Genomic DNA, 22399 nt, shown 5'->3' with positions numbered 1-22399 from the left:
GACTAATGAGGCTGATAAGACTGACAGGAGAAGAGCTGAGGAAAGCTAGAGAGACTGTAAGAAAAACAAGTTTCCTCTGCCAGACGTTGTCGTGTTACTGGGTCATTCGCCGGTTCTGCTAGCGTCAGGGGGGACGGTGTTAATCATCGGACCGAAGCAGGACATACAGCACTGTCATGACTAAGGAGGCAGCTAATACTTCACAGCACCTGATGACTCACGATCACAAATAAGCAGGTTGATCACATGACTTTTAAAAAGAACATTTTCTTTTTCCTTTATTCTTTTAAGACACACTTCATATCCACAAGGATGCCTCAGTTAGGATATTAGAGTATGTGACCTATTCAATTAAAACATTTTTAATTTACAGCATCTCGATCTGGCATCAGTTCTTTTTATTAGCCAGTTACAAACCCTGTCGCTTGTTTCAGCCCGTCTTATTCGTGTTTAAAAGTCCTGTGGCCTAGAGACCGATAAAAGAATCACAACTTTGGCACCAGTACATCACTACCTTACTTACTCATCTCTTGAACGTGTTGTTAAAGGGGATGAGAAAAAACTAACAACAAAAGGGCATTACAAATTAATAATTAATAGAAATTCAGAGATAGCTTTCCCTCGCAATACAGATTTCCATCTTATTTGACGTCTGAACTGCAAATTTTAGATTTCACCAATTCAGCTTTTTTTTTATTATTATTTTAAAAGAACACACAAAAAAATGAAGATGTGCTTCGAGTTTCTTAACCAACTTGTTGACTGACTGCTGCATCCCCAATAATTATGTCAATAAATCGCTTTGGTTTTTTAGAAACAAACAAAAAACAGAAAACCACGTGAAGTAAAAAGTTCACTAAGTGAATGAATAACTTTAATCGATAACGTTTTATTTGCATCTAGAAGGTGCAACACAAACTGTTAGTGTAAGCCCAGAGATAATGCAATCATAAACTACAGAGCCACAACAATGGCTGTGATTGAGCCCCGATGAACTGGGTGGTGATTGCAGGTTGGTCTTTATAGTGACCTCCGGGTCTCCCCTGTCAGGAACCAACTGTGGATTTCTCCCACAGACTCCTCAGGCATGTAGGCCCCAATCAGAGGGGGAGGATTTCCCCTCTGCAAGCCCTTTATTCCCTTTCAGTCTGTTTTGCCTTAACCGTCCGCCATTCAGTTTGCTCGTTCTCCGGCTCTTAGCAAAAGACCTCCAGAAGAGAACAGCACTTGGGAGGACGTGCAGACAAACCTGCATGAACTCGAAGACGTGGTTTGTGAGGTACGCTCTCATGTGCGTGCCAGTACATTACTTACTTGTAGTGTTTCCTTGCATCTGAATGATACATTTTGACTCCTTGCCCGTTTCCCTGGAGTTGAAGGGTCGGACTCGAACAGCAACTTTTACAGACGCCCCAGACATTCTTGCTGCTCAGGTCGGACTCCCAAGTAAGACTGCTTTTATATTCCTCCAAAAGAAAAAACACACAAAAGCAGCATAAGTACATCTGCGTAATCGAAAGTATTTTACCAAAATGCTAAACAGAATCCACTCAATACATAGGTTCTATATCAGCCCTACAGGCATTTAAGAATAACATATAGTACATATTATTTATCTGTCAGTTGTGGCATGTAACAGTTTTCCATTTTTGTCTGTGTAGAGTCAGTAGTCAGTCTGCAGGGTTGATTATTAAAGCTTTAGTGCCCACAAACAATCTATGTTTAACTTATTTGAAGAATAGTATATTTTCTTTTTTCCAAATCACCCAATAGTCTACTAGGTCATGTTTTAAGGTAATTGTACACAAATGTCCAGATTTGTGTACAATTACTATATATATATACATATATATATAAAAGAAATCTAAGATGAACATCTTGTAAATTTGAAGCAGAATATTCTTTACTGCTGTTTTTAATGGTAAAAATATATTCCACAGTAAAGAGCATTTGATTGAATCAAAGAACTATAACAAGTTAAGAAACCAAATTTACACTGGCTACAGGAAAAGACAACATTAGTCAGGGATTATTAAGCATTTCATGGAAATATCTATAATAAAATTTTAAATTAAGCAACTTCTTGTTATTTCTGACCCCAACTGTTCTATTTTCTAACTTACAAATAGTTATTACATCTTTAGGAATGTTCTCTCCCCTCTTAACATTCAAAAGTGGACACCCAAACATAATTGTTTAATGGGCCTCATTCAATCTTGGGTCGCCACTGTATCTATGATTTTACTAGATTACAACCCGTGCTTCTTTCTGTTCGCTTTTAGCCCATTTCAGCTCTAGATTCCCAAATTGTCTCTTGTTTTTTTCCATATTCTAGCAGTCAGCCATACTTGCTGAAGCATACGCCCATGAAATTCTATCTCCCCCCTTTTTCTTGCTGAGGGCTACCGCGGGACAACGAGCCCGGGGGCCCCGTCTGCTGCATGCGACTCTGCATTGGTGCAAATAAAGAGCGTCCATTTCTAGCACTTGAAAATTAAATTCGCCGATGTTAAGAAGTGGGCTAATCCTCCTCTGCTGAATGTTGTGGGAAGAAGAGTTAAGGCTCCCATTAGCAGCGTAGGCTGGGACGCACTGTTCACGTTTATTCAGCACGAAAGGTTAAAACCACTTACTGGAGTTTTAAACCATAATTGTAATATTTGTTCCTTTGAACACTGCTAAGACATACCGAAAGGTTTGTAGTTGGGGTTTCTATCAACATTAAGAGCAAGCAGCTAACCAACTATGCATAAACGTAACACCTTTGAACTAACATCATTTACTTTGCTTATTTCATAAAAATAAAAGTAAGCGTACATTCCGTGACGTAAAAATGCAACAGACACGCAGCTCTATGACTAATGTTGGCACCAACAGACAGCTGCTCGCCAGCAGAAATTAATCTGACATAACAACCATTAAGATTATACGCATAATGCGTGTACCCAGACCGATCGTTCACACTCACGTTTGACGACTCTATCCAAGGCGGCACCACGGGACAGTGGGGAGAAGTAACGTTAGCTTGCGGGCGTCAGGATGTGTTGGTGCTTTTTAATCAGAATCTGCACACACGTAAACTGCTACAATGTCCGCTTCCGTGGAAAACACCCATTATAGCGGTATCCTCCGTCGTATGGATATGTAAAGTATAAAATGTGAACAAAGTGACTCGGTGAAATAGCTTGGTTTTTTTTTTCCCCCCGTAGCGACAGAAAAAAAGCGGCCGCCCGTCTGCGCCCGAGCGAAAATGGAAATCGATGGATCGCCTTGATTTACCGAAGAGATTACGTCAACTCCCCTTCAACGTGCTGACTGACAGGCCAACGGACCAATCAGCGCAGAGAGTTGGGTGACTAAGACATCAAGGAGCCAATGAAATCGGAAATCTGGGGTGTGGGTGGAGCCTCTCTCTCTCCATTTTTCTACCGTGACGCCACACTGCAGGATTTCTACCCCACCTCTCCCAGCGCCGCTGTCACTGTGACGCTAGGGTCACCCAAAACCAGCGCCGCCTAGCGCGGAATTGAATGAGCCTTTTCTAATGATAAAGAATGCGTCCTGCAAAACTATTTTTTATTAACAATAAAGGAAACCAAAAGGACGGTTTATGGTGCAGTCCCTCTGTATGTTTTTATGTAATGTATGCATTAATATCTACAACAGAATAGCACTAACGTTGTAAGGCTTTTTGAATTAAAATTTAAATTCTTTTTAGTGGCAAATTATACACTTTGTATTCTTAAATTGGCTACATAGCCTTCATCAATTTTATAATTATGAAAAGGGCTTTTTCAGCTGAATTTGTTTTACAAAATAAACAGTTTTTCTTTGTAACAGGTAATTTTGTTCTTGAATCTTAAAATAGGGTGAACATATTTAATTTCCTTAGTATTTATAATAAGGTTTTTCTTAGTGCATGTCAATGCTTCAGCCAAGATCAGAGTCTGCCTATTTTCCGACCTGCATGTTAAATCAGATTTTTCTTTCCTTTTTTATATACATATTTTTGGGTCATTAAATGGTAGTCTGGTCATTTTCTAGTAATCAATCAAATGAATCTTTGTCTATGATCTTTTTGACATCAAGCAGAATCAGTTAAATACTACTAAAAACACTTTTTTTAAAACTGCCTTTGAAGCAATTTTGCTTTTCATGTCTTTTCACATATCAGAACACTAGTCTTAAAAGGAAATTGCAACATTGTATTGACTAGAAAAAGTGAGCAGTGCATCTAACATAGTCATATCAAATAGACATTGTAGTGATCAGTGAGAATGAAATACACGTTTGAGGTTTCTGAAGCTTATTTTAAGCCTCAGAAACATGAACATAATGTATTTTTATTTACATTTAATGGAAATTTCTGTACTCAAGAGATGCTCATGGTAAACCTATCTAATTTCAAACTACACCAAAAAAACCACCTTTTTCTATTATTTAACCCCTGCTTTGCTTTCAATTAATTTGTCTGGTTTAATGTGTAAAGGTGGATGATTTAACAGAATCAGGTGCTAGTTATGGAGGACAGATTCTGACATAACTGGCAATAAACAGAAATAAATGTTAGAACCTGTCCTCCTTGGATCAGCTTTTCAAGTAAATCAAAAATCATTATTGTTCAGGAAAGAGATTTGTAAAATTTGTACAACATTGTCAGGACTTGAATAATGTTCTTGCACAGAAAAAGTGCCTGTAAATACTGTACAAGTTTCCAAACTCCCCAGTCTCTGTCAATTGTTTGGACAATTCTCAATTTCTAAATATACCAAAGCTGCCAAAGACCTTCAATGCTCGTAGATATGCAGGAATTAAATAGGAGGCATGTTTATCATAGACTTGAATGGAGCTTTCCTGTTAAAGGAGATACTTTCTGAGCATTTAAAGAGCTGAAATGGCTGTTGCATGAAATTTAAAGTAACATAAAATAATTGCCTATCCATAAGGAGCTCTGTTTCGGGTAGTTTTTTTTTTCCATATTTGTCTCTTCCCTCACTCCCCAACCTCTTCTATAACACAGATACTTGACCTTGAGGTGACAATTAGGCTTTTATCTTCAGATCCAGAACACATACAAGTAAATCAGATCAATGAAGTCAGCAGCAAAATATAACTAAACAGTTTTTTCTTCTGAGGTTACTGCTTATTACGTTCAAAGACTGAAATAACATTTCCTTTGAAGATTACATTAGCCTACATCCTTTATGGTTCCACTTGTCGTCCATAAGCACAAACATGAGCTGAACAACACAAACAAGTTTACCAATATTCACACTCTACTTGGCTCTGCTCTCACTTGAGATTTTTATAAAGCCAAGACAGCTTAAAAAAAAACAAAGCGACCACTGTAAAGATGATCAATGAGCTTTATGCAAACAGATTTCTGCCAAACTGCAACACATAAACCAGCAACTGTTAATTATCATTTGATATAATTCACACAAACTCAAGAGACAAACTCAAAAGTTTTAACTTTATTATGTTTTGTTTTTAGAACCATGATAATGGTTTGAGACAAAAAGGGTAAATGCAAATAAAAATCCAATCAGGTATCCTTTTTTTTTTCCTCCACTCAAAATGTTCTCATTGGTAGTAGTGACATTAAATTCAGATGATTTGGAAAGATCCCTTCAAATCAGTAACGCCGCTAGACGCCAACGAAGGGTTTGTTAGAAAGGCCGAGCGCCCTGTTTCTCCCTCATCCAGGCGTGGATTCTCTCCTTCAGCTCAGGCACTGCAGGAGTAAGAAACACAAACAAAAACAAACACTTCAAGTCAACAAATTTAAAAAAAACAAACAAAAAAAAAAACGTCAGAGTTGTTTCTTCCCATGTTTAAGAACTTTTTACTATTCTTGCTCGTTCAACAAAGATCCGTCATAATGATGTTACCTGACTCCAGCATGCTCTCTGTGAGGGGCTGCCTGTTGAAGGGATCAGTGGGGGAGTTCAGCAGGTGGCGCAAGATGATGGATCTGTCCATAATGTTCCCAGAGGGCAGCATCACCGGGTCAGTCATCAGAGTGTCCATTAGAGGGTCTAAGGTAATATATATATATATATATGCAAGATAAGATTAGGAGAAAAATACAGTAAACCTTTTTGAATTATGTATGTATTTTTTTTTTTTATTCTAAAATGCAACATAAAATTTATAATTGTTTAATTCCAAAGTTTAGAGCATTTTGGTTTGTTTCCACCACATAGCCTTCAAATTGGTTCACCAGTTCGAACTGTGCATTGAGTTTAGAACCAGGCAGGTTGTCAGTTCTCAAAAACACAGTTTTAACCAAAGACCAAAAAATATAACTCGGTATAAAAACAATGCATGTTTTCAAAAACACTGAGTGCGAATTACCCCAAAAGGTCCATCCTAAAGAGCTGAACAGGTGCTTTAATTGTAATATTAGTTCACCTAAGAAAACAAATAAACCAAATACCCAATAAAACCTTAAAGAGTGCCCCCTATTTATTGAAATGTCAGAGCTGTTCATGTGAATCCTGTAGGTTACAAAAATAAGAACCAGGCGTGCGACATTGTAACGACACCGACAGCTGTTATGCCCGAGTCCTGGATGGCACACTCCCATCAACTGTGGTGGGCTGGCTGGAATATCTGGGAATCAAAGCCAGTATGCAGACCGCATTCTCTTTGTGGATTATATTAAGTCTGTGGTTACAGGATAGCTTTGCTCTAAGCTGTCTATATGATCCGCAAGAGCTGCCAAAACCTGCAGCAAATTTCTGGAATTCAATGAAGACCCTCTCTATCTACACTGACCTGAGGGTCACACCGAAGCGGCTGTTTCCCCTGGGGGCAAAGGTTCATTTACGCACTGAATATGGATTCCAGAGTTCTTACTCTGCATTTACATATTACAATGTATTGCTTATGAACAACTCAGATTTGACATTGGAAAAAAAATAAAAAATACAATTTGTGCTTCATTTAGCACAAATTGTGCTGTTTCAAGGCAGTTATTGATGCCTTGAAACATCAAGAATCCATCCTTCCGGTTGACTCTACGTATAATATTTTTTACAAAGTTTGCAACCGTCTTGTTTTTATCCTTAAATATTTTTAAAATTTCTACGTAGATAATACTTATAAAACTTGATTTGTGGTTCTTTGGGTGGAGTCAGTTTAGAAGTAGGGATTTATAACTTCAGTTATATAATCCATGTTATATTATCTGTTCAAACAGACTTCATTCTTTATTGCAAGGAAATAATAGTAGAATATGTGCAAAGTGCAGAAGACTGAGAATAAAGTACTGATTTGGCTTTGTAACAGTTGCTAAACTCCCAAATATTAGCTGTGCTGATTGGCGAAACGAACCTTTGAACTCATCAGGTGCGTCGCTGTAGTCCATCTCTGACTGGGAGTTCTTGGCGACTATTTCTTCAACCTTCTCAGATAGCAGCTTGAATTTCTCAATGGCAATAGAGGACTTAATACCAGCCTTTCTCATCTTGGAAATGACCTCCTCAAAAAGCTCCCGGCTGTATGATCGCTGCGAAGAAAACAAAGATCCACCACAGTGTGTTAATGACATTGTGAAAAAGAAAAAGCTATTACAGGGCCACCACTTTACCAGGTATAAGGGTAAACATTTTCAATAGGAATATTCCCAAATAAAACACTATAAATTTAGTCTCTGAATCAAAATCTTTAATGCAGTCAGTGCCAACCTGGTCATCTGCAATCGCTTTAGCAAAGCGGGCGCAATCCAGTTGAAGGTAGATGTCTGTCAGCTGGTCTAAGAGCTTTTTGGGCTCAAAGCCATATTTCTCTGGGTTCTCCACCTTCAGGTCCCGGCACTTGGGCCCACAGAGCTGCTGAAGGTTAAAGTTCAGCATAGCAGCTAAACGAGGTCCGAGCTCCTGTGTGAAGAAAAGAGGACGGGCTCAGAAATATTGTCTGGTTTAAGGTCACCAAGTCAGGCTCATAATTACGACTTTATGTGAACAATTGGTTTCTTATTATGGAAATAGCTTCACTTAAAACATGGAGTGACTCTTGTAGAGCGTGCAGAGGAAGCAGCAACACTCACAGGCCTGAGGAAAGGCTTCTGAACCTGCTTGGTTAGGATGTGGAACATTTCAACCGTTTCTGTAGCCAGCGCCAGATAAGAGCGAGACACTCGCTCGTCCTGAGTCAGCTGGGACTGGCGGCTCTGCTGCTGCTCCTGGAAGTTTGAAGAAGAAGAAAAAAAAAAACTGGTCGAATAAACTGTGCCTTAACATATCTGTTGCCACGTTTTGAAACTCAGAATAAACATGTACGAAAAAAAAATACCCTATCAATATTACTGCAACACAGCAGGGAGTTCTTGATTAAAATAATAATAATGGAACAAACTTCCAGAAAACTGTAAAACAGCTGAAACACTGACTTCCTTTAAACCTCAACTAAAGACCCAATTGTTTAGAGTTGTATGTGAAACGTAATCAATTACAAATTTGTTGATGGAACTTGACTTAATGTTGTGCTTTGATTGTTGATTTTATGTTGCATTGTGTTTTTGTGTCTGATATGATGTAAAGCACTTTGAAATGCCTTGCTGATGAAATGTGCTATACAAATAAAATTTGATTGATTGATTGATAATAAAGTAGAGCACAGACTCTGGGCAGCTGATCCCACTGCTCCTTATTCTTCATCTCTTCCTGAACTTCATGGATGCGCTTCAGGGACTCGAGGCTCTCGTCTAATAAGAAGGTGGTGTCGTTTATCAGCATGTTGATGTAGCGCACAAACTGTTTGCCAGAGCTGGGGGAGACGAGACGAGATACAAGCTCAAAATCAGGTTGGAAACACCCAAAATGTCTCAGAATTAAGCGTCAACCGGTTCTTCTCAATCACGTATCAATTTTTGTAATCGACAAACTCACTTGAACTCCTCCATGAAGGTGCCATGGTGGGCAATGTTCTGCCAGAGACTCTTGAAGATGGTACTGATATGGTACCGTATAGTAAACTTATCGTAGAACTCGCTGGTAGCACCAGTGTGCTCAACGTCTGAAGAGAAAAATGCAACAATTTAGTGAAATACTAAAGAGGAACATCTGTATTTGTACAAAACCTGGACTTAAGTTCAAATTTTTTTTTTAAAGTACACACGATTCAGTTGACTAAATATTGTGACGCAACTCTGTTTTTAACATTTAAGATAACAAATTAGGAATAAATTATCCCCAACAGAGTAGTTCAAAAGAGAAATAAAGTTGAATTTTGTAATTAAAATGGAAAAAGAAAACTCATTCTGCTTTAGAAGCGGCTGTTTAGGGTTGTCGACCTGCTGGAATGTAAAAAACTCAGAGTTGACAAGTACATCAAGCAGAAAATGTGGAGTCCAGCTAAGCAGCAAAACCATTTTTAAAACTGAACTATCACCTGTTACAAACATGAACATTTAACCACTGTTCTAAGCGAGAAGGTTGATTAAAATATTTTCAAAGCTGATGTATTGACTAATGAAGAGAAATATGAATAGATTAAAAGCTGTAAATACAAAAGTCAGAAATCAACTCAGTCCATTCTCACGATAACCTAAACGTTATCGTGCCATATTTCTCTGGGTTCTGCCAGATACAGATATTGCACGACTAGGATTAGTCACCACACTAAATATAGGAGCACGCAAAAGGGGAAACTCTTCAGTCAAAAGCAGACAGTTTCAATGTACAGTGGATCAGACTCACCAGTGTAAAACTTCATGAGAGCAGGGACCAGGTGTTTGATGGACAACGGGTGGTTCTCCATCATTTCAGAGAATCTCTGAGTGCGAGGCTGTACAGCAGGGTTGGTGACAAACAGCACTTCCACCAACTTGGCTATAAGGTAGGGGTTCCGGATGTAGTGCTGACTGCAGATGAACACTACCAAGAAGGTGACAACATCCTGGACACACGGCTCATACAGAACCTGGGGAGAGTACCTGCAAGGAATAAAGAGGTAGTAAACAAGGGAATTCTCTGAAGTACTATGTGGTGAAAAATGCAAATTATTCATACAGGTGAAATAAAACTTTGCAAAGGAGATAAAATTATTTCATCCAATTTTACTTTGTCTTAAACATGTGAAGGACTTACTGCACAACAAAAAGCAGAAACTCTGCCACGTCTTCAACATAAAACTCCGGCAGAGCAGCAAAGCTTTTGGGAATCTCAGGGTTCAAAGGAAGGGTAATACTGTAAAGAGGAGAACATTTTGTGGCGCAATGTTTATTTTCGAAGAATGGCATGACAGAAAAGAAGAAACAAGATAAAAACAGTTGTTCTTTTTCTGTTTGCATTTCGACAAACAGTAGCATGGTCAGTCCGTGGTATGCCGACTCACTTGGGGTAGGCCGGGTCCACCATGCGAAGTATGAGCTGAATGACTGTGCTGTAAAACTGCAGGCATCTGCGGAGCTGGTTCTCATCCAGAAGGCCCACGTCAGAGCACGCTTTGGCTCGCACCAGTTTCTGACCGGACAGTCACACATGATAAGCATCACGTCTCAGGAAATACGTTCCCTTGCATAATCGCTTGTTTTTCAGCTTTTCAGCACAAAGGACAAGTACGAGTGTCCAAACGGAGTCAATTCTAACAGCAGATAATCCTGGTGTGTCTGTGCCTTTAAGCCGGTCCCGAGGATTGGATCAATGTGTAGCAGACAGACGGTAAGAGAATCTACCAGGACTGACCTTGAGCTGGGTTTTACATCGTTTCAGCATTTCTCTGTGCCGACTAGCCAAGGGAGAGTCCTTCCATTGGCTCTCACTGTTTTTCAGCTCCTCTACAGTCCTAAAACGTGAAACAAGGTTAGAAATAACTCACTGGATGAATAAGTTATAACCGTTCGCCGTGTACAAACTACCTGTTGAGTTCACGGATGGCCCGCAATCTGCGGATGTAGCGCCGACAGCTTGGCAGGATGGACAAGTGATGAGTGTGAAGAGTCAAGAAAAAACACTCAGTGGGGAACTTGGGCTCTGAGAACTTTGAGGGATCCTCATCTGATGATGTTCACACAGACAAGAAAAAACCCCAAAACATTACACTTATATAGATTCTATTTTCGCCAAAGGAATAATCATCCTAAATAAAGAACAGAAAGTTGTATTCATTTTATTTACTTTGGGGTTTGACAATCCACTCTGAAAGTTTTTTTTTTTTTTTCTCTACTTACGCAGCTCAGCCATCCAGCTTTTTAGCTCCTCCATGGTGGCTTTAAGACGAGTCTCTTCCAGGGTGACAACAAGGCGACACCGTGGATGGAAAATGTAGTATGGGTCCACTGTCTCCAGTTTTATCTTCATGCTCAGCTGCTGCAGCACCCATAAGAAGTTGAGCATGAAGCCATCTGTCGACACCAGCTTGTCATCAGTCTGAGAGAAAGAGAGAGACAAAAAAAATAATAATAATGTTGCTTGAAAAACTTGTCAAAACCAGAATTTTACTGAGAGGCATGTTACGGGTGCAGTTTATTTTTCTTTTGACACAAATCAGAAACTCAAATACCATGTTCAAGCTGCTGTTGTGTGAATAAAGGATGTGCGCTACATACCTGCATCTGAGCTTTCTTCACATTGTAGTTGACTAGAGCTGCCATGTAGTTGAGAGCTAACTCGCGCGTTTCTCCGTTCAGCAGAATATTATGGAGAACTTTGAAAAGGTCACCCTGATGAGGGAAATAAATGATTATGATAAGAGACTAAGTTAAATAAAAGTCAAAACAATAAAATAAAACGGAAACGTGTGAAGACTCACCCTCGCTGACTCCAGATAGTGCTGCAACGACTGGCTGACAACTCGGGTGTTCTCCATGGTGATGGCTGGGCCAGAGAAATACTTGTCCCCTACTTTGGTCTAAACAAGAGAACAAGTCATTTTTGTTCAAAGTCCCAAAGGTTTTAGGAAATGATGGCGAAAAAAAATAAAAATAAAAAATTATATTGCAAGCATCCGAGCCTCAGTGCAAGGTACATAAATATTTATCAAATATTTACTCAGCCTTCGCAGAAAGGATGTTTATTACAGTGATATTGCGATTGTTAGACTTTTTATATATTGCGGTGAAATTATACAAGTTGAATGTGCAACTTACATCATCCTCTGCAAATACTGAAAGGCTAAAGAACGCCCCAAGGTAGGACAGCCTCTGAATTTCTCTCCCACAACCAGGGCTCAGAGGTTTGGGACACCACAGAGGAAGTGATGTTGCCTACACAGAAGAAGAGGAGTGACAGATTTACATGGTACACTAAATAATAAACAACAAACTGGGCATTTTCCAACCCAGAGTTTCTGGGTAATTTAACAACCCAGAATAAACCATTAAATATGATTATTATTATTATTAGTAGTAGTAGTAGTAGTAGTAATTCTCTTTAGAGTATTTATTTGTGCATTGTGGGTTAATAAACAAAAATCTATAAAATTAAAAACCAAGAATGAAAACTTAAATTGATTTGCATTTTTCATTTATATTTTTCATTTAAAAAATAACTTGATAACTTTAGACATAGAAAAAAAAGTATCAAAGGAGGGTTTAAAATTACTTCTCCGTATTTAATTGCAATAGAAAAACCATTTGTAGTTGTTAAATTAAATGTTTACAAACAAAAATAATCTCTCTCATAGCTCTGAAAATCATACTTATACTCACCAAGTTGCACACGGGATGAGTCTTTCCAAACTTAATTTCACAAAGCTCAGCTAATGCCTGTAAAAAATAAACAATCTTTGACTTCTTAAAACTTAAAAAGAAATATTAAACTACTTTAGCATAAAGTATTCGTCATCTGACAGTAAACGTCAACATTTCATTATTTCATCTAGATGAAATGAAAGGATCTGTCAAGAAGAAAAGCTGTCAGTCAGGCTTTTTTGCAGCTTCTTCCCTCTTTGCTGCCAATTGTACTTTCAAAGTCTTACAACTATGATATTTCTCCCTTTCCGCTCTGCGGGCTTCTGTCTTCTTACCATGAGGGGGAATTTAAAGTTGTCGCTGTCGAAGGAACATTCTTTCACTGCCAGAGCGAGCCCATGGAGAATGGGAATGAAGATCTGGAAGACATGTTTGGAAATGCTGGTGTTAATTAGTACGACAACTTTTGGTCTCTGTTGTTGGCTTCAGAGACGTTCAGAAGATTCTCTCATTATTTACATTTATAAATGTAAAGTAAAACTATGAAACAGAATGAAATCATTCTGTATTGGTCATTTAAATGTAAAACGCAAAATATGGTTTTGTGGTGAGCTCACTTTCCTCTCAGCTTGCGGACTTAAAGCTTATTTGTAATTTTGATAAAGCTTGCAAAAAATTCATTTACTGTTCAAGATCAGGAAAACATCCAATGGTGTTATTCCTGCTGAAAACTGCTACGAAATATTAATCATGAATAGTCTGCATTGTTCTATCTCTCTGATATATGATGGCCATTGTCATTCAATATTTCATCTATAATGTGATTTCTGCTTTCTTATTAGTGTATTAATGAAAGATAGAATCCATGAAAACGTAAAGTAATCACTAGTTTTTTTTGTGTAATAATGATGTAAAACCAGTAGATGATTTATCATCAAGTCTTCATTTTGCAACATGTTTCACTCTAACCTATGCAAAAGAGAAGGAATTAGACCTCATCTCCCAGAACTTTGTATTTTACACTCCTAGCTTTTCCAGAACCAGGCTGGTTAGTTAAAATACAGTTGCTGCTTTGAAAATATTACGAAACTTTGGAGGTGAAATAGAGCCCCTTTAAGCTATACAGCAGGAATACTTATTTCTGCTCGCAAGCGCAACATTCAAACTCTAAGAGTCAACACACACAGCAACAGAAGAGTCCAGACTGCGATTAAAACGCAGTGGAATCACACCGATACAGCATTAATCTCAGACTCTTCCATCAGCTGAGATATTTCACTGTATCGGATTATATGTGATCTGCTCTTCCTGGAGTCTCGTTCAGCTGCTTAGTGTCTGGGAGACGGTAGAAACAAAAAGGAGGGGCCTCCAGAAGGAAAAATCAAAATGCTGTCATTTTCTAGAATACAGACTGAATATTTTATTCGTAGTGCAATTTACTCAGCTATTTTGTGTAGCATAAATCTCTGTAATTATGATGTAATTATAATTACATCATAATTATAATTACACATGCAGGCACATGCAGATGTCAATGTGCTTTCATGTTGACTGCAACCCAGGAGAAAATAATGCAATTTCTGCTCCAGCACAAATTACATTATTGCCTTCCGCACTAACCAGTTAGTATGGAAAGCCACTGTTGCCAAAGTTTCCATACGTTTTGGGCCCAGAGCAGAATCTTCTTTGATAGAAAGCAGAAGCACACCATGATGTCTTTCCTTCAATAATAATGAATTGTTTGCTTTTTTTTTGTCCTTCCAAAAATCAGAAAAAAGTTTATATGTTATGATTCACGTTTTGAAGACTCCTAGCAAAGGAGTAATATAGGAAAATTTGAAAATGACTACGATTTTGACTGCTGGGCATGTTTTATTGTAGCGTTTGGTATCAATTGTTTAAGTTTCAGTGGGGAACAGTGTCTCGAAAAATATGTTTTAGATATAAACTGATTAAACCGATTAAATTTGTATTCAGAGGTTACACAATAAAACTATAACTCGTGATTCTGCCCGAGCGTCTGAAATAAAATGGCAAACTGGTCATTGAACATAGAAGGCTGTGCTCCCCACCTGTTTGAACACTTCCTCTTCCTGGTGGGTGATGCGCACCAGCTCCTGAATAAAGCCATACGGAAGGTTCCGACACAGCATGTAAGGTACCAGAAGAGACTGTTGAAGGGGGCTCCTACGCGCAGTTAGAGGAGACAAAAAATAATTTACCTTCTCTGGATGCTAGGAGAAAGAGTAGTTGCTATGGAGACAAAATAAATAGCTGAAATGGAAAAAAAGTGAATGGCTTCACTCACCGAGGCTGAGTCAGTGCCCCCTGCAGGACAAGGGCAACATGGGAGATACACTGAGAGCGAATGTTACTGAGAAGCTGGCTGACATTTGGTTGGCTGCACATCTGAAAAAATAAACAAGATAAATTATCTTCCTGGTTCTAAAATGGGAACGAGAAGATGGATTTCACAGAATCAGATCAACAAAATATATTTTTAAATAATGTTCTTTGAACAAGACTGGAGCTTATCAGAAATAAGACTTTAGCGTCAGTCATTATGTCACACTTATTCATGAAAAAAAAAATCAAAAAATTAACAATGTTTTAATTCATCCTCTTAAGTCAGTTTTCTTATTCATCTGGAGATAAAGACACAAATACGAGGAATCTCCTCTTGCAGACAGTTGCCTACCTTGGGAGCTTTCCTCTCCTCCATGCCAACACTGTCAAAACGCTCAATGAGGTAGTTCAGCATCTCTGTCTCTTTGCATGCTTCAATGGTGAAACGGTCGCTGGCTGAATCGCATGACATCCCCCCTCCACAGGCACCCAGACTAAAAACAGACACATGAAACACAAGAGAGAGGATTGTTAGAGAAAACAGAAGAAAACCCCGCTGTGTTCGGGAGAAGTTCCATCACATCAAACCATCGTTTCAACAAACGCAAAACTCTGAAGGATCCTGCAAGGAAACAAGCTTATTAAATAGCATCGCAGGTCTCGCCAGAGTTTCAAAGGGGGACAAAAAGGGCTTAGAAGAGTTCGAATAATTAAAATTGTTTGCAGCAAAACCTTGCAGGCAAAACTCACCTTTATTCGAGTCTCATGTCATTTCATTTTATTTACGCATTTGCCAAAACAATGTAGAGATAAAAGCTCAAACTGCTGTTAGTGGTCAGCTGCAACACGGTACGAGTGGCTTCAAAGCCCAGTATGCATTACACAAAACCTGGTTATAAACATGCAATGCATCGACAAATCACCACTGCTCTCAAATATAATGTGTGATAATACTTTAAAACACAGCTTTATCAGGCTATAATGTTAGCAGTGCAGGGATGCTAACTGTTACTGACAAACTATTTAAATCTATTAGCCAAAGATACAACAAAGTAAAATGGCACAATAAGCCACAAAAATGTCAAAATCAGAAAAAGGTTTTCCCATCTACTCCCACCAGAGATGTTGTTTAATACTTACCAACCACATGTACATATAAAGAAACACTTAATGAACCATCCAACAGCTGGACGTCCATCAGTTTCTGTTTTCTGACTCGTATATTTGCACAGCCCTAGTGGTAAACCTGCTGGGGCCACTGGATGGACCATGCAGTAAGCACATCCATGTGCAAGCGTGCACACACACGCATCAACACACACCGAGCATTGGTGTACCTGGACCCAAACTGAACCTGTGCAAAATCCTCCTCCTCCTCCTCAGACTCTTCATCACTGCTGTCTTGAGACATGTCAGAAAGGGCAAAAAACAGGAACGACAAGGGGCTGACAGGACGAGAAAAGGGAAGAGGTGAGAGAAAGAATGTATGGACAGGAAGAGAGGAGAAAAAAAAATAACGATTTGGAATGGTAATAACTAAAAGACATGGAGGAAAGTAGGACAAAGAAAACAGTACAGCTTTGTAAGCCCTACTATGGATGTGTACTTGTAATATTTGTAAATATTTAAGCTTTTCAAAGTGCAGCTTTAACATAATAAAACAGATACCCCCAGAAGCCAGGACACGACCTACTATAGTGAGACAAGGACACTTTAGCTAGATCCCACTTAAAAACTTTAGACACATTTAGAAATGGATTTATCAGACCCAATTCCAAGAGTCAGATAGAATTTATATGCAAAACAATCAGGAACCCTTACTACATTAAACTCCTGTCTGATTTTCTGTCCGGCTCACTCTAAACAAGCTGTTTGTGCAGTCTATATTTAAAAATAATTGCATTAAAATTAAAAATGGAATGTGTGTGTAATGACTATGGACACAACATTTTTAGCATAACATTTGCTTGCTGGACCCCGTAACTTTTATAACCTAGCTCTTTGCCATTAGTGACCAATAAATCTCTAAGTTGTTATAGACCAGTAGTCAATTTCTACAGCTAAAACAATCAGAGATTTGTCTGAGTGAAAAGTGACAAAGCAGGCTGAGAAAAGAGAAAAGAAAATCGGCCCAACTTATAGATTAACACACACCATGCCTAACATAAAACTGTGGGATTCACAAAGAAAAAAATAATTGTTTTTTAAATTTTTTTTTATGTGTTTATTAAATGGATCATGTCAAACACACATACAAATGACAGATGAGATACCTAGATGATGGGATCCTGGCAGCAAAGGCAGCCTGTCGAGAACTCGGTCTGGGAGAAGGAGGCACCACGGGAAGGGGCGGGGAAGGGGGATGGATGCCTGAGCTGGGCGAGCTCAAAAGAAGGGACTGGGGGCTTAAAGGCGTTGCCGGAAGCGGGGTGTTCGGAGGAACGGAGGGCGCAGCTGGGCTGGGAGAAAGACCAGGGAAACTATATCCTCTGTAAACTGGGCTCATGGGAGTAGAAGCCACCCAGGGAGTGGTGACAGAGTAGGGTCGATATCTCTGAGAGATGGGCATGGGGGTAGATGACGGATTGAGGGATTGCCTAATAGCGGCGGTGGCAGGTGGGCTGGGGGGAACTACAAACTGTGGCGTACAGGGTGGAGCAGGTGCAGGGGGGGTAGAGAGAGACGGGCAAGTCCTCTCTGCTGCATTCAGCGCCATTGGATGAGGACTATCGCACCCATACAAACTGTGGATAGCATTGATAACAAGATCATCATTGGCAAAAAGGGTCTGTTGACAATGAAACCAGGGCAGAATAAAATGACAAGAAAATCCACAAAGGAACTTCATGAAAAAAATAAATAAATAAATCAGCAATCTAGTTGCCTTTCTGAAATATAAACAGTTGATGTGCAACAAAACGGGAGTCTGGGTATTTACCTGGACAGAGAGCTGGCTCCGAAAGACCCAGCACTGGGGCCCATCGGGCTGCCGCCTTGGCTAGAGGGCTGCACCAGCGTCAGCCGGTGCTCGGAGGATTTCGCTGCCGCAATGGGCTGGGAGGTGGCGGTCAAGCTGGCAAACGGGTTGTGGACATTTGACTGGGATGACATCATTAAGACTTCCATCAGGATCTGGCTGATGAGGTCTTTGAAGTCAGAGTACACTGCAAGATTCACAAAAAGGGGCAACAAACAGCTTATTTAAGGCAGAAATGAAAAGTAAATGTTTTTAATTTACAATAAAGTAACTGCAGTTGTAATGGGAACACAAACACACAAAGACGGTTCAGAAAAATACCATCTTTAGGGTTCTGGTGAAAATCTGCAGCTAGTGAAGGGAGAAAGATGACATCTCTGTCCTGCTCCTTCCACGATACGCGGAGGATTTTACAAATCAAGTGCAGAGCCTGATCTTCAGAGACATCAGAGTTTGCAGACGTTTCCTGAAAAAGCAGAGAAAATCTTTTCACAGACTAGAACCGCTTCCGGGTGATCGGGTGACAGACATGCTTCCAGGAATGAAAGTTACCGAAAATGAAACAAAGAAGAGCCCAGTCAGAAAGTAAACAATGGTGTTTAACCTGGAGGTCTAAACAATAATGTTATGTTAAAGCCTGACTTTTGGTTAATGCAACCCTTTACCTTTTCAGTTAAGTTTCTCTTCTCCCTGCGATCGCTGTCCTCCACCTCCATGTTCTCAATCCCTGAGTCCACGTCCACCTGGGACATGCTGAAGAAAAGAAAATGTGTTAAAACTCTGCAGGCTTGTGAATATCCTACAAACATTTTGAGCCAATTAGTTTATCCCCAAACGTTCTCATTTCTTTTCCAGATGATCAATAAAACATTTTTACAGCTACTTTTTTATATCAATAAACAGTATCTTACAAAAGTCAATTTAAAAAAAAAAAAAAAACTTTACCTCTTTTCACAGGAGGCAGGGTCAATGTCCATGCTCTGCGATCGAGACAAACTCTGAGACTGTGTCTCGAGGCTGTTGGAGGGGGAGCTGGAGAGGGAGCTTACACCTTCGCTGCTCTGACTACCATATGCCACCCCTGCAGGAACATTAGTCAAAAAAAAGCCCCAAATTATTCATATATCTGTCATATTTCATGTTAAAAAAAGTATGAATTCAACCAATGAGTTTACTTCTGACAGAAAATTAGGCCGGCATCTCTCAAAAGATAATGAACAATGTAGAAGGAGAACTAGGTTTGACAACAGTAATTCAGCTTTACTTATGTTTTATCAAGAAAAAGCCAAAAGGTGTCAAAAATTATTATTATTATTATATCAACCAAAAACATCTTTGTTGGCAATGAATTCCTTTTTATAATAGCATGTTTCCAGTGGTATTTTGACAATTTATCTTTTGGTGTTGAACTCCAAGCCTTTGAGGTCGGAATGTCTCATTGCCGTTTTCCTAATCCTCAGCTCTCCCCACAGACTCTTTATCAGACTGAGTTTAGGCCCTTGGCTGCGCCAACACAAAATGTACATTCTTTTCCAATCAAAACAAAAACATAAATATTTATTTTACATGATTCTGCCAGAGGTATGAATAATTTTGGGCCTAACTGCAAATTTAAACATCTGAGGCAAAACAAATGGGTGTCAGTAGCCTGGACATTTTTTTTTTTTTTTTTTAAAGCCATACGCCTAGGATGCGAAGAAAGACAGAGAAAGACAGGAGTATTCTGTCCTTGAACAGTTGGGAAAGACTAAAAGTGTAAAGGTATGAAAAGCAGCTGCCAGAGTTAACCAACTCTGAAACCACAAGTACCACGCATGTTTACTACTTTGCTGTTAATATTTGCTCTGTGTGCAACATGATTACAGGTCAGAATTACCCTAAAGAAATTTAATGGTTGCTAGGAGGCTGGATTTATATTGAAAATATTTATTTAATCATTTAAGCTACATCCCTTGGAAGCGTATCCAATAGCCAAGTAGAATAGTAAGAATGAAATGTGTATTAAGAGCTATTATTGGCTCCTTTAAGCAGGTCTAGGTAGCAGAAAGCACAACCAATGTTTACCAAGAAAATTCCACGAAATGTATGTGTCCATATGAGCAACAGTAGTGCAAAACACAGAGAAAAGCCTAAATTTCCCCTCTGCCCTACCCTGTCTACCCTTTATGTCTCATATAAAGTGATCACAGCAAGCCCTTTGTTATTCAATGTTCTCATTTTTATCTCTCAAACATATATAAAGGCTGAAATAATTAAGATTCCTTACAGAAATTTTGCTCAGACAACGGGTTTTTAATCCTGTGTGGCTTACAGAAAATATATCAATTACAGATAAGTACAGGGTTGAGCAAAAGTTCACAAAATATGGTGCTACACATGTAACTGTTAGATGATAACGTTTAATCCAAAACACTTCTGTCAGTTAAAGTCATCCGAATAAAATGCAAGAGTGCAGCCATAACCAATAAACTTTTATTACTTACCAGAGGTGCCCATAGGGGATGTGGCAGGAGTACCACTGTGGACATTGAGACCCAATGATTGAGAGGCAGCTGGTGGTACAGGTTGGGGTGAGACACCTGAGGGGCCAGGGAGGGGTCCAGGTGGGGTCTCTCTCTGTGGGGACGTGAGAGGAGTACTTAGGGGGGTGCTGGGTTGTGATGTCTGTCCTCCTGCCAGCCGTGCCAGCCGCCTTCTGCGAATCTTTAATAAAAAATACAAACGATAAATTCAGAGAAAGTGAAGCAGATATACACAAATATCCAGCCAGCTGAAATATTTTCAGGCCGTTTCTAATTAATTACACAGCATTACTCCCTAGTCATGATTATTGTAAGGCATGCCTACAGTATGTGACGTTGAAGAGAAAAGGTTTTATTTTATCAAGTGGTTGTGAAGGGAGTAATAAGATAGGCAAAATGCCCAAGGTTGTGGGGCAATTGAGCAATGCCCTTGCAATTTGGCCTTTAAGTACCGGTAAAGATAATAATCAAGTTTTTATCTTCAAACCTCTTGACAGTAGGTACTATATTTTTTCAAGTTTAGGTAAACTTGAAAAATTATCAGATGAAATTATACGCAGGAGACCTATATTTTTCAGACATCCACGGTGTAAACTGAGGCTGGTTATGTTGGAATAAAACTATTACTATATTTTAAGATATTAACAATCAATGTAGTTCTGTATAATTTTTAAGCCTAAAAATGGTCAAAATGCGCAACATTGTAAACAGAGTCAGGACTTGGAGCTAAGAGGATGACAGTATATTTTCTGCATGAGGTTTAAGGAGAGCAGCCCCGTCAACACTACTATGGTGGTCCACTGTTTTTATGCCCCTTTCTGCTGAGTCGTTTCTCAAACACTGTTAGCAGGTCAACGCTAGCAGCATTAAGAAAATTTACCGTTAGAAGACGTGGAGTAACACAAACTTAAAACTAAAAAAGTATCCATGTTAGAAGTGAAAATGACCAGCTGTATAAATATGTCTTTCGCTGAATTTATATAAAAAAACAACAACAACAACAACAACAACAACACCGTTAAACACAGCTTGTGAGCTAACATTAACCAGTTAGCAATGTGGTCCTGCTAAATGACACGGCACAGACAGTTACACGACTCTCCACTGATTTCTTCAACATAATATTTCAATTATGAATTTACTTAATTTTACAAAATTAGGAGCCGAGTTGTTCAACTCGGACATAACTATCTTTCTAATAAGAGAACTGTAGAATCAATCAACTGAGCGAGTGATTCCTTCCTTTGACGTTAAGCTAACATCTCTGTTACCTTTTGTAGCAACCAGGCTCGCTCTACAACTCCTAAAAGCTTGCGAGATGAAATGTTAGGACTGAAAATAACAACATCAATGTAGTGAAGCTTCGCTCCATATATATTAAGGGCATTCATCCATTGTCACCTTACCTCGTCTGCGCTCAACTCCTCCATCCTGGCAGCTAAGCCAGCTAGCTATTTCACTTTCAGTTGCTTCGGAGTGCCAGCCAGAGCCAGCTAGCTAGCTAGCTTCGATTAGAACTGAATATGCATAGTTTAACACGTTCAACGAATAGGTGTCAGTCTTGATTGTCGTCAAGGTAAAAACTAGGACACCGATATATGGTAGATGGCGAGATGCGGATCTTTCAAAGCGTCTCTGGTTTGGTAGATTTTCTACCGAGAATCAAACAAAAAGAAAAGTAGCTAGCTATTATATACGTCAAAATACAACAGCGGCCATTTTGGCTCTACTCCACGTCACGTGATCTCAGAGGGCTCAGGACGAGTGTTGCGTCACTGCGTCGAAAATATTCTTTGGGCACAGGCGAACTGGAGGAGCAATCTAGTTCTTTAATGTATTTTAATCTAGTAATCTACTAATCATTTGTGTGTTTCGGTTTGCATTCTTAGTTATGGCAGGAATGTTCCTCTATAAACA

The 22399-nt window shown here is 39.2% G+C and overlaps 2 protein-coding genes across 16 annotated transcripts in view; both read right to left on the bottom strand.

The window, feature by feature from the left end:
- Positions 1–3219, bottom strand: part of kif1b (kinesin family member 1B) — a 61722-nt gene extending 58503 nt beyond the window's left edge. For all 14 annotated transcript variants that reach the window (XM_044122937.1, XM_044122922.1, XM_044122927.1 and 11 more), the window contains exons 1-2: positions 2969–3219; positions 1315–1466 (exon numbers count right to left, since the gene is read on the bottom strand). In XM_044122937.1, the coding sequence (XP_043978872.1) occupies positions 1315–1420 (106 nt within the window). In that variant the 5' untranslated portion in view covers positions 1421–1466; positions 2969–3219. The remainder of the gene's footprint in view (positions 1–1314; positions 1467–2968) is intronic.
- A 2235-nt stretch (positions 3220–5454) lies between these two features.
- ube4b (ubiquitination factor E4B, UFD2 homolog (S. cerevisiae)) lies at positions 5455–22237 on the bottom strand. 2 transcript variants are annotated; one of them, XM_044122901.1, is made up of 29 exons: positions 21889–22237; positions 20444–20663; positions 18906–19041; positions 18626–18713; positions 18282–18426; positions 17922–18147; positions 17257–17727; positions 16321–16428; positions 15336–15477; positions 14946–15046; positions 14710–14824; positions 12973–13056; positions 12656–12712; positions 12095–12211; positions 11758–11856; positions 11555–11668; positions 11177–11375; positions 10865–11003; positions 10692–10791; positions 10342–10469; positions 10095–10193; positions 9705–9940; positions 8895–9021; positions 8628–8772; positions 8054–8188; positions 7692–7883; positions 7339–7513; positions 5892–6038; positions 5455–5734 (listed from the first exon to the last, which is right to left on the bottom strand). In XM_044122901.1, exons 1-29 carry the CDS (start codon positions 21910–21912, stop codon positions 5670–5672), a joined length of 4134 nt encoding a protein of 1377 aa, XP_043978836.1. In that variant the 5' UTR covers positions 21913–22237; the 3' UTR covers positions 5455–5669. The 2 variants fall into 2 exon arrangements, with proteins under 2 accessions (XP_043978836.1, XP_043978844.1); XM_044122909.1 differs by lacking the exons at positions 16321–16428; positions 17257–17727 and having other exon boundaries at positions 21889–22234.
- Positions 22238–22399: the final 162 nt, after the last annotated feature.

The sequence above is a fragment of the Gambusia affinis genome, linkage group LG01 (assembly GCF_019740435.1).
Source record: "Gambusia affinis linkage group LG01, SWU_Gaff_1.0, whole genome shotgun sequence".
NCBI lineage: Eukaryota > Metazoa > Chordata > Actinopteri > Cyprinodontiformes > Poeciliidae > Gambusia > Gambusia affinis.
The sequence above is the reverse complement of the archived record's forward strand: the minus strand, read 5'-3'. Positions and strand labels throughout refer to the sequence as shown.

Coding starts and splice junctions, on each gene's coding strand:
- ube4b (XM_044122901.1), bottom strand. CDS start 21,912: ATGGAGGAGTTGAGCGCAGACGAG. Junction 11,669..11,757: donor ACTATCTGGAGTCAGCGAGG/GTGAGTCTTCAC, acceptor TTCCCTCATCAG/GGTGACCTTTTCAAAGTTCT. Junction 7,884..8,053: donor AGAAGCCTTTCCTCAGGCCT/GTGAGTGTTGCT, acceptor TTCTTCACACAG/GAGCTCGGACCTCGTTTAGC.